The following is a 16,300-nucleotide window of genomic DNA, read 5'->3' as shown; positions in this document are numbered from 1 at the left end:
TGCAGAAAATGTGGTATTTGCAGGGTGCTTCATGAGACAGAAGCTGGCCTATTGATGTTAATGGACTTTTTTGCAATTTTTAGTTTGCTAGAAGAGAAGCAGGGTGAAGACTGACACGCAAAGATTAGGAAGCAGCAGGAAGCTTCTTTTAAAAGGATAAAAATGGGCATTTTTGCATTCACCAGCACTTACCTCCTGCTCACGCTGAAATATTACAACGCGACCCCCCTTGTCCCCTGTCGCTAGTAATTCTCCTGTGTGGTTGAATTCTACTGTAGAGATAATGTCAGCTGAAAAGAAAAAGACAAAGGCAATTTAAGTTAACTGCAAACTGGCTTTGCACAGGCATCTAAAGGCTTCATTGCCTATATGGTTACAGGAACAACCACCGTCAGGGCTTTGCCTCCCCTGTGGAATTTCTATGGAGCAGTTGGATGTTCTATTATACTTGAATATCATAATGCGAATTCATAGACATTGTAAGCAAAGAATTGTCAAGATTTAAAAATCCATATGAGCACTTCAAATAGTCAGCCATTACACTCTTGCTTTTGTCACCAACATAAATGGCTGGAATGTTTACACCGGCTGGGGGATGGTGTGTGGGAAAAGCACGAGTCTTTACAAATAGCATCTCATGAGGGCTGGCCAGTGGTGCAATCTCCAGGCCCCATGTGATTTATGGGATGAAGCAGCCTTGCTGCAGGAGAGGGGGAAATAACCTTGCTGGATAGTCTGTTAAACATTATTCTTTATTAATTTTCAAGTGATGTACAGCAATCTAGGGAGGTGCGCACTCTTAATGCTTGAAAGGGGGAGTGTACAATGTCATCTTCCAAAGAGAAGGAAAGGGTCACTGGATGTTGCAGCAAACTAAGAAGGTAAACATTTTTTTGCTTGTTTTAAAGGCTACGATAATGTTCCTGCTATCAGAGTTGGAATCCTTGGTTTCTAAAGAAGTTTTTAAAAATTCATTACATAAAATATTGACAACATGGTACTGGAAATACCCGGGAAGTCACAGGCACTATCAGAAATGGCACCTGAGGTTACTACAACTGCATTCCACGCTGTAGTCACAGTGATAACCAACATGCCGGTTGAAGGCCAAATTGCATTTTTCTAGTTACTGCGGGACGCGGCTGGCGCTGTGGGTTAAAGCCTCAGCGCCTAGGACTTGCCGATCAAAAGGTCGGCGGTTCGAATCCCCGCGGCGGGGTGCGCTCCCGTCGTTCGGTCCCAGCGCCTGCCAACCTAGCAGTTCGAAAGCACCCCCGGGTGCAAGTAGATAAATAGGGACCGCTTACCAGCGGGAAGGTAAACGGCGTTCCGTGTGCTGCGCTGGCTCGCCAGATGCAGCTTGTCACGCTGGCCACGTGACCCGGAAGTGTCTGCGGACAGCGCTGGCTCCCGGCCTATAGAGTGAGATGAGCGCACAACCCTAGAGTCTGTCAAGACTGGCCCGTACGGGCAGGGGTACCTTTACCTTTACCTAGTTACTGCTGCTTGACAGAATGCAGTGTCCCTGTGACAAAAGTGCTTTCCAAGGAAAAATATCAGCATCTCTCATAATAACAGAGTAAAAGTTGCATGTTTATTCTGCTTTAAAAATGTCTAGAAAAATGTTGTCTCCTCCAGCAAGTATCTGACAAACGTCAAACTTTGGTACCACAGTGTGAAATGGGATGATGTGCCAGTTATCACTGCCTCTCACTTAGATCCTCAGGAAGCAGCAATAGGTAAATACCACCTTAGATACTATTCATTAGCGCTCTCTGTATTCTATCATCACCTAGATTCACTCCAATATAATCTCCCCTTAACAATCACACTGTCTAGTATAACGGATTCAAAACCACAGAGAATCTACACTGACACGAAATCTTTTGATTAAACTTCTATTAATTACAGAGTAAAAACACACACCATTTTTTCATTCTGAATGTTCATGTCAATAGTGAACAAAGAATATTTTTGTTCATTCATTCATACACACACACACACACACACGTATACGCGGTGCTTTTTTTCTAAGAACAATGTTTAGGGGTACCCTCATTTTGACTAAAGAAAATCACCATTTATAGTTCAAATCGGGAAAAATAAATACAGTAAATGGACAAAAGTACAAAGATTCACAAAATGTTTACGGGTATGCATCCCCCTGCGTCCCCCCAGAAAAAAGCACTGCATATATGTATATATATATCTCCCAATGGGAAGGGCATGCGGTGTTAGCAGAGTGAGGAAAGCATATGTTCCTTTCAGCCTCTTCCCTGCTCCCCTCCCCGAAATAATTCTGCCCACAGCGCCACAGCCTGGAAGGAGTAGGGGTGCCCAGGTGGTTGGCTCCCCTGCTCAGCCTCAGCCTTAGGAAAGGGGTCAGAGCTAAGGGGACACCAGTAGTGAGGAGAAATGAGGTTGAAGCATCAAGGGAGGAAGACAAATGACAAAGTGAATGGGAAGGAGGGCACAAAGGCCTCTCACCCGGGCCTCCCCCGAAACCTGGAGCCAGTCATGAAATTCAAATACAAATATACAGTACACGACAAAACTGAAATGTGTTTCCTCAGCAAATGAACCCATGCCTCATGGCTGGGTCGGCCCTGCATAAGATCTACATTAGGATCTGCTGCCTGAGTGGATCTTGCTAAGTTTAATGGGATTTACTCCCTACTAAGTGTGTGTGTTAGGTGTGCTGCTTAAACTACACATGCCATACATGTGTAGTTATATTTTCTGCAGCCCACAGGGATATGCTTCAACATTTACAGCTCCAAGGCGACCACCTCCCAAACCCACCCCTATAACGCAATGTCTGGAAGCATTATGTTATTTAATAATATTCAAACACTCTGAAGTGAAATATAATGGAATATACATTTAACTAAAATACAGTAGAGAGGTGCTTGGGCAGAGAGTGATTTGACTTACAAATGCTGTCCCTTTCAAAAGGTGGAAGAAAGGAGTGTTTACACTGCATCAAGGTAAGCGGGTAACCTGCTGATGAGTGGATTTATCAGGGCTATTCTTAGGAAAATATGTCAGGGGTTAATTCCATTGCAATTACTCCCTGTCTTCAGCAACTGCATCTGAGTGCAGTTTTCAGTGAATGCAAAGCACAACTAGAGAGGGAGAAAAATGGCTTCCAACATAGCAGTATTGCTAGCTAAGGGCTTCTTTTATAAATATGAAGGCTTTTACACATTTTTAGCTTCTGGCATCCATTTTCATTGTGTGTTAGAGAGCAGGTTTTATGGTGTCATGGGCTTCTTTCATCACCCAATTTACATTTGCTCCCTTCCAAGTTATATCTAACAAAAATAAAGACACAGCTATCAGGATCTTGTTTCAGGGTGCACTGCCAACCCAGGCATCTCTTCTTTCCTTCCTCAGAATGTCTAGTGTAACACAGATGTGTGATGTAGAACCTTCATATTGGGTGCTAGAGGCACAGCAGAATGATGTCATTTTACATAGTGAAATGGGACATTACAAGAAAGCCATGTGGAGTGGATGCCTCATAAAGTCTCATCTTGTTCTCAGAAATCTGGGGAAGCAAAGAGGTGGTATGTTTTGTCTCCACAAGGTATGATAGTAACAGACAACTGACCTCCCACATGGTTACATCCTACTATATAGTAAACTCCATCTGGTAAATTGTAATCTGTGTTCATTGCCATTGTGAGTTCCATTTAGCCCAAATGCATGTTGATTTGCGCTTTTAAGAGCCTGTGACCCCACTCTCCATGGATCCAGTCACTCTCTATGCAAGAAGCCTACTCCTCACATATACTCCCCCCCCCACCATGCCTGCTGGGCCATGAACATCCAGATGGCATTAGGCAGGTGAATAATGAGTTCCATGCTGCCTCTATTAATATTTGCACAATTTTCTCCATATTGCCCTGTCTCTTCAGCACTAAGCATATTTACCAAGACATGAATGCTTTCTGAAGTTTGTCTTAACTAATTTATAGCACTTGCTTGCTGTGAATAGATTTAGGAAGACAATTTCATTGTAGACAGGGCTGTGACAACAGCTGAGAAACCCACAAGGGCTGCAGTGGGATTTATATTCTTCTCTTCTTCTTATCTGGCGATTACTCGTAGCCAAGTAGGATTGTCTTCCATGAACATGGTCTTAACAGTAAGTCCGTAAGTGACTGTGGAGGCCATCATGTCCTTCCACAGTGGGGACATAGGTTTCTGGGCAGGAGTTGATCACGGTGAGGGTTTGCCAAACGTTTAGCGTTCCATTGTCTTCAAGGTCCACAACACCTTCAGTAAAGGCTGTTCTCCAATTGGTGTGCTCGCAGGCAAGTGTTTCTCAATTGTTGGTGTTTAAACTACATTTTTTTACATTTGCCTTGAGAGAGTCTTTAAACCGCTTTTGTTGACCACCAGCATTACACTTTCCATTTTTAAGTTCAGAATATTTTTAAGTTCGGATTATTGTTTGGAGGACTATCATCAGCCATCCAAACAACATGACCAGTTGTTTGTTGATGTTGAAGAATCATTGCTTTGACACTGGTGATCTTTGCTTCTTCCAGTACACTGGCATTAGTTCACCTGCCTTCTCAAGTGATATATAATTTTTTTCTGGAGACATCATTGATGGAATCTTTTGAGGAGCTGGAGATGGTATTTCTAAGTGGTCAATGATTCACAAGCATACAGTAAGGTTGGTAGTACAATAGCTTTGTAAATATGTATTTTGGTTTTCCTGCAAATGTCCTGCTCCTCAAACACGCTATGCTTCAATCATTGAGTTGGATTAGTGGCGCTGCAGAGGGGTTGTTTTGTGCTTGTTGGTGCAGCACTTTATTTTTTTGGATGTTGAGTGATAGGCCAAGCTTTTCGTAAGCTTCTGCGAAGATTTTTAGGATGGTTTGCAGGTCATCTTCTGAGTGTGCACACACGATGTTGTCATCAGCATACTGAAGCTCTAAGATAGAAGTTATGATAACCTTACTATTTGCTTTCAGCCTACTCAACAGTATTCTTCATATCCCTAATGGAGATGTAAAAGACATGATTGCACTGGCTGTTAGTAGCTTGCTTACTTTGGAGGATTTAGCACTGACCTGCAAAAAGCTAGTCATTCTGGAGAGCTAGCAATAACCACACCAATCTTGCAACTGCACTATTTATTAACAGAAGTAAAATGTTTTAAAGTGAAGTGTGAGAGCACACATAGGTTAATGACTTGTGGTTTGCAATACCAATACCAATACAGATTAATAATACTGCATGTTACACAGTATTGACTCCCCCCCTCCCCACTGCCTGGACCTTTTGCTTAGTTGCTGCTGGAGAATGGGAGTGGGAGAGCTAGAGGCAAAGAGATGCCTTATGTAAGAGTAGGAGGCTAAATCTTATAGGCTCAGCTTTGTTATGAAGAAAGAAAAGGAACTAGGAAGGTGGGAGTGAGATTGGGAAAAGGAAGAAAACAGAAACAAGTAAAGAAACAAGTAAACAGAAACTGAAGCAACACCATCTAATGTTCTTCATAACTTTTCACTGAAACAATACAGGCAGAACTGCAGATAGGCTTCCGTGCTTTAACAAGGACTTATCATTTTAGGCAATTCTTCCACCTGCCAAGAGTGGATGCCTTCATTCAGGGTGGCCAGTAACCTGAACCCCATGGCAAGGCAACTCACCCTTCTCTACAACCATTGTGGCTCCAAGGATTCTTGTGAACTCACCAAGTCTTCTTCTTTGCCTGTACCTCTCCACAAAAGATTCCTGACTAGGAAACAACAAACATGGCGCAGAGGCAAGGGGGCAAGGCAATGAGTTGGCATGGAAGGGAACTACTTAAAGAGAGAAATATGCCAGCTGCCTCAGCCATCAATGGGACTATGGTATCTAAAAAGGGCAGTGCAGAGTAGTCTGCAAGACTGAGCCCCAAAACCCGACTAAATTGGGAGTGCAATGTGCACCCAATTATAGGAAAAAAATATTCAAAAGGCCTCACTCTGAATCTCAAACAGCTTTTCCTAAAAGATCCAGGCTGGACATGAGCATCATTGCACAACAAAAGACACAGGTGGCGAGTTTCCTGGCTTAGCTTCAGTCATACAAGCTAAAAGCCCTGCCAGAGTGCTAAACACAAGTCAGATATTTGTCCCTACATCTCAAATCTTATTTTAATAAAGTCTTCTGGTCCTTGCTGAAAAACATAAAAACTTAGATCTGTCTGGAAATACAAAAAAGGCACTTTGGTCTAATTACGATAGGTTATGCATTCATTTATAAGGTATAATTAATTAGCAAACTTGAGGTGCTGCTTGCATTAGATCAGCAGTTACTTGGATCAGTTCTGGCTTGTACCCAAGGTGCTTCCCCCGATTTAACCCAAAGATGCTCTCAGTGCTTGGAAACTAAAAGATTTCTGGGGCAGAGACGGAGTACGAAACTCCTCTACAACAGAGAGGCCAATAAAATAGAGGGGGGGAACCCAACCAATTCTTCTTTGGCCTGTTACACCAGGAAAGATTGGATGGGAGACACCAAGGGTTGCATTCAACACACATTTTGTGCTAGTGCAAGCATTAGCACTGACCCAAGGCGATTTCCGCCCCTCTTCCCTCTGAGCAGGCTTCAAGCCATCCCCAAATCTGCTCTGAATGTTTTGGGGAACCTCCAGGCCATAGGGGAGGAAGGGGAAGAAAGCTCAATCATGCAAGGAAAAATGGTTGCATTGGTGGAATGTTCACCTTAGCGCTACGTTGACTGCAACCCCCAAGTGACTGATTTCCCCCCCTCCTTTTCAGGAGATGAGCATCTAAGTACACAATCCCAAGAGCGGCAGAGGTGGCCTTTCTTTCCTTGGCTAGTTGGGAAAATAGCCTCTATTCTTCTAAGTGGAATCTGTCAGTGTTTAAAATTGCAAAGACACTCCTGAGCTGTTACTTGTTCATTTTTAGGGTTAACTTGTGTCACTGGAATGCACTACAGTCTGATCCTGATTGTCACCTGCTACTTCAAACCAGCCTTCATTTAAAGGCCAATGCAGTGTGCAATATTAATTCGAATTCATAATGCTATTTGCACGATCGGTATATATAATTCATGACTCTTCTTCACGAGAAGACTCCAGCAGCAGATTTGTGGCAACAGAGGGAAAAAACTAAGATCCTCCCCCCCCCTCCGCCCCATCCCTTTTACTTGCTTTCCTACACATGCAGTGCCTGGAGAGTGCAGAATTCAACGAAAACAGTTTCCATGGTGATCCTTCTTTTCTCCATGAGGCAGATGATGCCAGCCCGTACTTCTCTCCCTTCTGAAGTACATTAATGCTCTTTATTGCTTTCATGCTAAATATATTGAAGATTGGATTTGATTTCCTCAGGAGCAATACCATTTTTATCGGGGGGGGGGGGGGAGGAATGGAAAGTAAGAAGCAGACACAGAACTCAGCATGAAAAATGTCATCTTTTCATTACAGGCAAAAAAATATATACACCAAACGGATGGCCCACCCACAGACTAGCTTGAGGTGGCAATGTAGGTGGGGCTACATCTGGATTGCCATGGAGAGATAAAATTCCTCATCTTTTTCATATCGCCTGCAAACAGGTCTGAACTGAAATGGGTAGATATTGCAAATGTTTTTGCCCCCTGGTGTAAAGCTTTCATCGTGGGGGGGGGCAGGGTCTTGAAATAGTGTAAAAGAGGAGGGGTGGCACTTCACTTTCATATAGGGCTTGCCATATTCCAGTTCACCAAATCTGACAGCCTAATTTGCATATTATGAGTTGGGAAAGTGTTTGAGTGCATACACACACACACACACCCCTGCTGATTTTCCACTTCATATCATTCCTTTCAAAGCTGTTTCATGGGAAGGAAACAGGTGGTTGGGTTTCTGAAGATAATTTTGTAGAAGAAGAGAAGAGTTTGGATTTGATATCCTGCTTTATCACTACCCTAAGGAGTCTCAAAGCGGCTAACATTCTCCTTTCCCGTCCTCCCCCACAACAAACACTCTGTGAGGTGAGTGGGGCTGAGAGACTTCAGAGAAGTGTGACTGGCCCAAGGTCACCCAGCAGCTGCATGTGGAGGAGCAGAGACGTGAACCCGGTTCACCAGATTACAAGACTACTGCTCTTAACCACTACACCACACTGGCTCCCTAGCGTGCATTTTGAAATGTACATTATGAGAACTGCCTTTCGTAAAAACACACACAAAAAAACCTAGCCGCAAGCCTATGAACTGTTTCTGACAGCAACACTACTGAACACAGTAGACTTTACTTCTCTGAAAACACCTATAGGGTTGTACTTTTAATCTTAAAAAAGAAAAGAATAAGCTTCAACTCACTTGCAAAGGCTGCAGAATGATAACATCTCCTTCCTTTTCTTATGCCTGGAAATTAGTTACTTATTTTCCTCTCTGTATACAGTTTGGTGTTTTGTTGTCAGTCTCAACACTTACATGTTGGAATTTTATCTCTGATACTGTTGTAACATAATCATCATTAAGTTACACAAACTTTCCCTAAGACCAGGAATGGGAAACCTGTGACCCTCTTAATGATGAGGGTGACTGGGAGCAGACACCGGGACCATTTAACACCAGTCCTAAAGGATCAACATTGGCTCCCAGTACGTTTCCGAGCACAATTCAATGTGTTGGCACTGACCTTTAAAGCCCTAAACAGCCTCAGCCCAGTATACCTGAAGGAGCATCTCCACCTCCATTGATCAGCTTGGACACTGAGGTCCAGCTCCAAGGGCCTTCTGGTGGTTCCCTCACAGCGAAAAGTTACAGGGAACCAGGCAGAGGGCCTTCTTGGTAGTGGCACCCTCCCTGTGGAACACCCTCCCATCAGATGTCAAGGAGATAAAGAACTATACAACTTTTAGAGGACATCTGAAGGCAGCCCTGTACCAGGAAGTTTTTAATGCTTGATGTTTTGCTGTGCTTTCATTATGCTAGAAGCCACCCACAGTGGCTGGGGCAATGCAGTCAGATGGGCGGAGGTAAGAAATTATTGATGCTGTTGTTGGACCCCCATCAGTCTTAGTCAACATGGTGAATGTTCAGGGATGGTGGCAGTCCAGAAACATCTTGAGGGCCATAGGCTCCCTGCCCCTGCATTATTGGACAGTTGAAGCTTGGGGGCAGGGTGGGGGTGGCTGTGGAGTCCTCCCAGTGGAGGCAGCTCTATACTCGGGGGGTGGCGGGGCAAGACAATGGCAAGGTCAGGAGAGCCTGCATTTATGTGTGCACCTGTGGGGCAACTGCTGTGGGGCTGCCTCAAACTTGCCACTTCCACCCTGCCCTGCCCCATCCCTATGCCAAAAAGTACAGCGCTGCCTCCTCTGGATTGTGAGTCAGGAATCCCACTCACCAATAGATTTGTCATTAACATGGTGGAAGCCGAGGCCTTTCTGGGGGAAAGTCCTCATTGACTAGGTATAGCCAAATGCATTCTCTTTAACAATCCTTAGGTTACAGAGACTGTGGAGTCTCCTTCCAGAGAGGCAGCTATCAGGCAAATTTCAAAGATAGGTTTCAGATGTCACAGAGAAACAAGGGGAGTGGAGGCATTCACAATTCTTCTGGTGCTTATAGAATAGGAACTTTCCCTGGGAAAGAAAGAGGTGCCTTTGCACATGAAGTTTACTCATATCACTATGGAGAAAGGATGGGGGAGTTCTACTTTGGACACAGAGCGTGAATCACTTGCCAGCTCTATTTCATGATGACTGAGACTGCTCTTCTGGATGAACTGGATTCTACAGGAAACTTCTGTTGCAAAGTAACTCCCAGACAGGTTTCAAAGTTCTCATCTTAACTTTGAACTCAGTAACAGCTGCGGACTTTGGTAATATGGCACCCGGAGTGAGGACAAAATCCCCCTCCCCCCAATTTCTTATTTTCACAATAATTCCTTTTGGTACAGTTGCTTTTTTATGAATCTTCTCAGTAGGTACCCATATAAATATAGGTATTATTATTATTATTATTATTATTATTATTAATTCCCTCATCTTGGCATCCTGTGGGGGGGACCAGCTGCACCATCCTAAATCCAGCACTGACCATAAATAAGGATTCCAACCCTGCAGATGATAAATTGAGAAGTACCATTTAAAAAAGCCCCCAGGAAACCTCAGGGCTGCCAAATGATGAAGGATTTAGATCATTCAAATCCCAAGCTATGAGTTGTCAAATCCAGTTTAATGCTGATAAGTGTGGGATAATAACTCATTGCACATCCCCTCTCTAAGCCCACCAAACAGAAAAAGGACAACAGATTTATTGAAGGAATAGGGATGCTAGCACTGACCAGGCTGAGTGATTGTACAATAATCCCCAATGTCCCAGGCCTGCTGTGTGACTGTAATAAAGGCAGCCAATGGGATATTGCAGTGTTCCAGCAACCACAGAAGGGAATTTAAATCTAAGAGAGAGCTTTCGTGGTGTTTTGATGGATAAAATAAACACAAGGAGATAAAAGGAAAATTATAGGTATTGAGAGAATGGAAAGGAACAACATTTGGGGCTGCTGGACCCTTGGCTTGATCCCCACAATTGACAGACACTCAGCATATACCTCTGGTCCCTGACAGTCATCTTAGAGACTGCAAGGGTGGGTGTGAGTGTACCCCTCCCCCCAAAAGACACCTCTGAAGAACTGTACCCAAAGACATTCAGTAGAAGCTTCTCTGTTGAGTTCATTAAAATGACAGTGAATACCGTATGTATCAAAAGGATACATATTCATTCTCTCATGCAAATCCTTTCTGAAAACCCATTTCTTTTAAAATAAAATCTGATATGTGCTCTAGGCCAGCAATACAGAACAAAGGCCAGCAGTTGAAAAATTATGTTTATGCTTCCGCAGAGAGATTGTGGAAATAACAGTTCAGAGTCTGCCAGTCTAGAGACTGGATAAAAGGCCTCAGACGAACAGTTTCAAGTCTAGGCATAGCTCTGAACTACAGAGTAACTTTTCAGGCTTTAGTTTGTAGCACTTTGCATCATGAGAAAGAGGATATCCTGCTCATCCCATCTCCTTTTGCAAGCATTTTCCCAAATGTGATTCTAGGCATCAGTAGTGGCCATTTAAAATAAGCATTACATTAACAATTATCCTAGTGAAACCAGCTAGTGAAACAATTATCCTAGTGAAACCAAATCATCTACAGGTAGGCTATCTGTGCAATGCCAGGGAACTTTAGGAATCACTGATAAGAGGTTAAAGGCATTATACAGAAAAGGCAACCCAAAAAAGTCATTTACCAGCCACGGACAATAAGCAAAGAAGTATCTGTCCAAGATGAAGAGCACAGGAAGACAGGCAAAGTTGCACGACACCAGAGCCCAGTATCCAGGTAAAGCGATAGGTTTTGACTCAGAAATATTTATAACCAGGCTAGAAGAGGGAGAATTAATGGTCTGTCCAAAGTGGGACAATAGAACCATGCTGCAGCACGGACATCTTTATCCTTGACTGACACACCAAAAAGAGCATCAGTCCATACGACTACAAGTCTCACCATTAAGGTTCCAGCACATCTTATATAGCCACGACTATATTTTCACAGTGTATAATATAGGCATCTTTTTGAGCAGGCACCCCCAAACTTAGCCCTCCAGCTGTTTTGGGACTACACTTCCCATCATCCCTGACCACTGGTCTGGTTAGCTAGGGATGATGGGAGTTGTAGTCCCAAAACAGCTGGAGGGCCGAGTTTGGGGTTGCCTCCTTTTGAGGATCTTGAAGATAATTCTCTGTAGTGTGAAATCACTTTCAGTTTGGTCAGTGAAAGCTACCATGAATCACCAAATTTGGAAATACATATTATTTCAAATTACATTAACATACTTCAGAGTCAAACTACCCTCAAAGCAACGAGTTCAACCCCTTTCAATGTTACAGAAGATCCAGATTAAAAGACATACTGGGCAATGCTAGACATATTTGGAGAAGACCCACTGAAATGGTTGAACTTAAGTAACTTAAGACCATAGATCTCAATGGATCTACTTCAAGTATGACTGACACTGGAAATCACCCAGTGTTATTTTCCCCCCAAATGGGCAATACCATGTTCTCTTGTCTGTGACTCTTACCACTAGAAGGAAAGGTATGGAAGTAACCTCCTGGGAAGCTAGTTTACATACTAATTTAGGGACAAACTGGAAGAAAAGCTCATCTTCACATTTCCTTTCCCCACAAAATTTGGCTTTAGGAAGAAGGGGAAATGTGTTTCTGTGCAGTCCGCATGGCAACAGGCCCTTTGCAACACCTAAGTCCTTGCTAGTCAGAACAACGAATTGCTTAATGCTTGTAGCCCCAAGCAAAATTTCTGCTTAGCTATTAATATGCCCTCGTTGCAGAGCTGAATTTCTGCCCATAATTCCAAATTACGTAGAAGTGGAATGGCAGAGTTTCAAGAACCCTGTGTTTAATAATTAGGTTAAAAAGTATTAGGGAAAGGAGGGAATGATTCCCGATGTTTCAATGGAAGGGTCATGCCCAGATTATCTGAAGCAATCAATCTTCTTTCAAACTGTGTGGTCCACAGTAGGGGAGGGGGCTACAGAGGTTAAATCAGGATCTAATGGCATGCAAAATCACACATGATTGATCTGTATTGATTTTCCCCTGCTGAGGGGAATGATAGGCTAGCAAACAGAAATCAATTCCACTGCATTAAACTCAGTACGCATCTGGGCTCATCAGCAAAAATGGCTCGAACATTATTGCCCAATCACAGAGATGTGCATTGTATGTATATATTCGTATCTTACTGCTTGCAATGGATAACCAAATTTCTTTATTTGAGCCAGTAGCATTTTAAAGAATTATAATTCAAAATGGCACACACTTGCAAACTATGAAGAAAGACTGGATCATTGCTTGACAAACCATCATTATATATAGTTAACCAAAACTTTTGAATGCACCTGAGAAAATTCCAGGCTAGACAGAAAAATTCACTTTGTTTCAACTGTGGGAAAGACAAAATGTCTGTTAGCTACAGGCTTCATCACCCACTATGGTTCAGGCCAATTATACAAAAGGCAGAGTATAAAAATGAGAATTACAGTACAAGCTATTGTGTAAGATTATTACTATTAAGTGCTTTCGACAAAACTCGGCTCAGAATAGGTTTTTTTAGAAGCACAGTTCTCCATTTCATCAAATAAGAATTTGGGCTACTGATACAGTGGGTTTTATATTGGGAACCATTTTTTAAGGCAAAATGCATGTGCTTGACTTTTATAAAAGGGCCTTCTCTGTGGCTGCACCTAAAATCGTGGAATCTTTTCCCCTGGGAGGCTTAGCTGACCCACACATTTGGTGTTTTGCTGTATGGCAATGCCTAACAGGGCGGGCATTTATTGGATAGATACTTTTTATTCAATGACTTGGTTTTATCTGCTGCATTTCTGTTTTTATTATGTTATTAAAAAATTAAAAATACTGTATTTTATGGTTGGTTTTAATTGTTATTAGATGCCGAATGGTGCAGAAGCACCAAAAGGGCAGGATATTAAATGTTCAATTAAAACAGTCCAACAAAGCACGTTTATACATCCTAGCATTTGTTTGTGACCACATATGGGGGGGGGGGGGCGGAGAGGAGCCCAAATTTGTTATCAGTACAGGAGACACAACCTAAACTAGCTGAGCAAGATTTCCAGTTGGGGTGAATGGAGTGTCACTGCAATGCAAAACTCCTTGTGCTTTACCATGACTAAGAGAAGCAGAATCACGAATGAAAGCCGAAGAAACACGGTATCATTTACGCTGGCAAATAATCTAAGAGCACAACCTTATCCATGTCTACTCAGAAGCAAGCCTCCCTGCTTTCAGCAGTGCCTACCCCAATAAGGACTGCACCCTAACTTTGTGTGGGAAGTGGTGTGCACAGTTCTGAACAGTGGAAATGTGGAAACAGAGAAGGGCCAAAACCAGCAATAAAAGGTGTGTGTACAAGAACAAAGAATGGGTAAGGAGGCTTTTAAAAATGTAAGCAGTAATTTGATAATTAGGACCATGTCAGTTATAAAGGTAAAGGTACCCCTGCCCGTACGGGCCAGTCTTGACAGACTCTAGGGTTGTGCGCTCATCTCACTCTATAGGCCGGGAGCCAGCGCTGTCCACAGACACTTCCGGGTCACGTGGCCAGCGTGACGAAGCTGCATCTGGCGAGCCAGCGCAGCACACAGAAACGCTGTTTACCTTCCCGCTGGAAGCGGTCCCTATTTATCTACTTGCACTCGGAGGTGCTTTCGAACTGCTAGGTTGGCAGGCGCTGGGACCAAACGACGGGAGCGCACCCCACCGTGGGGATTCGAACCGCCGACCATGTGATCGGCAGGTCCTAGGCACTGAGGTTTTACCCACAGCGCCACCTGCGTCCCATGTCAGTTATAAGCTCCTGTAAAATAGAGTAGCCTCCTCATTCCATCCTCTTCTACTCTTTAGTAGAGGAACAACAGAGTGTTTTCCGGTCTTTGCTCAGATTTAAGGCCAGAATGACAAAGATTCCAGCTTTGATTCAGGCTCCACCATATACAACAAGCTCGGTTCCTCATGCAAGTCTTGAATTAATTCCATTGCCATTCTTCCTGGGTTTCCCCCTCCTCTCTCCTGCTTAGTATATTGGACTTTTGGCCCTTCCAAACCCATTGGAATGTAAAGAGTGTGTCTGGAGGCCATACATATGTCCCTTCATTAAACATACACCGTCTGTGCTAAAGAGATCAGGAGGTCAACAGGCCAAGGGTTGAAACCACAGAATTCGTTTTTTCATTTATCCTCTTGTTCTCCATGCTCCCCTTCTTTCCACTCCCCTTTGTCAGGAAATGATGGAGATTGACAATTACCAACTGGCAATCTCCTGTGCAAATGGCGGGTGCCCCACACTGGTCTCAGATTTGACAAACTGACCTTCACATTGCAAACATGCAACATGCCAGCTTGGGGGGTGGTGGTAAGCTATCATTTTTAATTGGCCAGGCCATGAATAATGTTATCTCTGATAACTAAAGAGTGTGTTAAACCAAGAATTAGAACAGCAACCTTGTGGTTCTTCCTTACACTAGGAAAATCACTGGTGGGAGGGGGACAGAATTAATGGCTGCTCCGGAGGTGTCTCATCTCTATTTGCATGAAATCTGGTATCAGGCTGCAATCAAATGAGAGATTCACAACTTCTCATGATAAGGAGAGATAACATCTGCTCAAAGACCCTTGCATTTTTACTTTGAATCAATCATATACTCTGTGAAGTCCAGGGAAATTACCACTAGGCAGTAATTTGGCACAATAGTTGCCTCATGGCAGGAGAGACTGATGGAAATTTTCAGACCTCTGCAAAGAGATTTCTAAAAGGAAGATGGGTCTATCTCAATCTGGGAAGTGATTTCCTCTGCACTTTCACCAGAGAGATTTTGAACTCATTCAAGGAAGCTGATAATGACTCTAGACTCTACTGACAGCTCAATTTAATGTTCCTATTTTTACGAAATACCTGGGAGCAGGTATTCACTGTAGCATAAAAGTGTTAATACTTTCTGTGCAAGGCTAAAAAGGCATTCCATTTTGCCCCCTAGAATGCTATTTACTTCCTGGTGCCATTAATGGATCACCTTTTACTACCTCTTCAGCGGTTCAAATCCCTGCGACGGGGTAAGCTCCCATTGCTTGGTCCCTGCTCCTGCCAACCTAGCAGTTCGAAAGCACATCAAAGTGCAAGTAGATAAATAGGTACCGCTCCAATGGCAAGGTAAACGGCGTTTCTGTGCACAGCTCTGGTTCGCCAGAAGCGGTTTAGTCATGCTGGCCACATGACCCGGAAGCTGTACACCGGCTCCCTCGGCCAATAAAGCGAGATGAGCACCGCAACCCCAGAGTCGGCCACGACTAGACCTAATGGTCAGTGGTCCCTTTACCTTTTTAAGTAGGAGACAATCTTTTAACACTATGGTCTGCTTCAAAGTTTCTACATGAAAAGCAGTTGCCTCTAGGAATCATCATGCAATCTGATTGCAGAACATTACATGTGCATTTTTCTGGGCGCACACATGTGAGAAAACCATAGCATCCCAGCTGATATAAATACAGCAAACCAAATTCATGTACCATTTTGATCAATGATGATCTCAAAAGTGCCACCTTTTCTAAAACTGCTTCTGTGTCTTTGTAAGCCACTCAATATACAGAAAATAAGCAGGCAAAGCACAGAACACTTTAAAAAGGTCAGCATGTTGGATGACATTCTGCTTCATGCACAGAAGGACTTCCCCCATAAGAATT

The 16,300-nt window shown here is 43.3% G+C and overlaps 1 protein-coding gene across 4 annotated transcripts in view; it reads right to left on the bottom strand.

Annotated features, from left to right (window-relative positions):
* PPP2R2B (protein phosphatase 2 regulatory subunit Bbeta) overlaps positions 1 to 16,300 on the bottom strand; it is a 238,071-nt gene that overhangs the window by 74,902 nt on the left and 146,869 nt on the right. For all 4 annotated transcript variants that reach the window (XM_028717893.2, XM_028717895.2, XM_028717896.2 and 1 more), the window contains one exon: positions 193 to 290. In XM_028717893.2, coding sequence (XP_028573726.1) covers positions 193 to 290 — 98 coding nt within the window. The remainder of the gene's footprint in view (positions 1 to 192; positions 291 to 16,300) is intronic.

Source organism: Podarcis muralis, chromosome 2 (genome assembly GCF_964188315.1).
Source record: "Podarcis muralis chromosome 2, rPodMur119.hap1.1, whole genome shotgun sequence".
Lineage (NCBI taxonomy): Eukaryota > Metazoa > Chordata > Lepidosauria > Squamata > Lacertidae > Podarcis > Podarcis muralis.
This window is presented reverse-complemented; position numbering and strand designations above follow the sequence as displayed.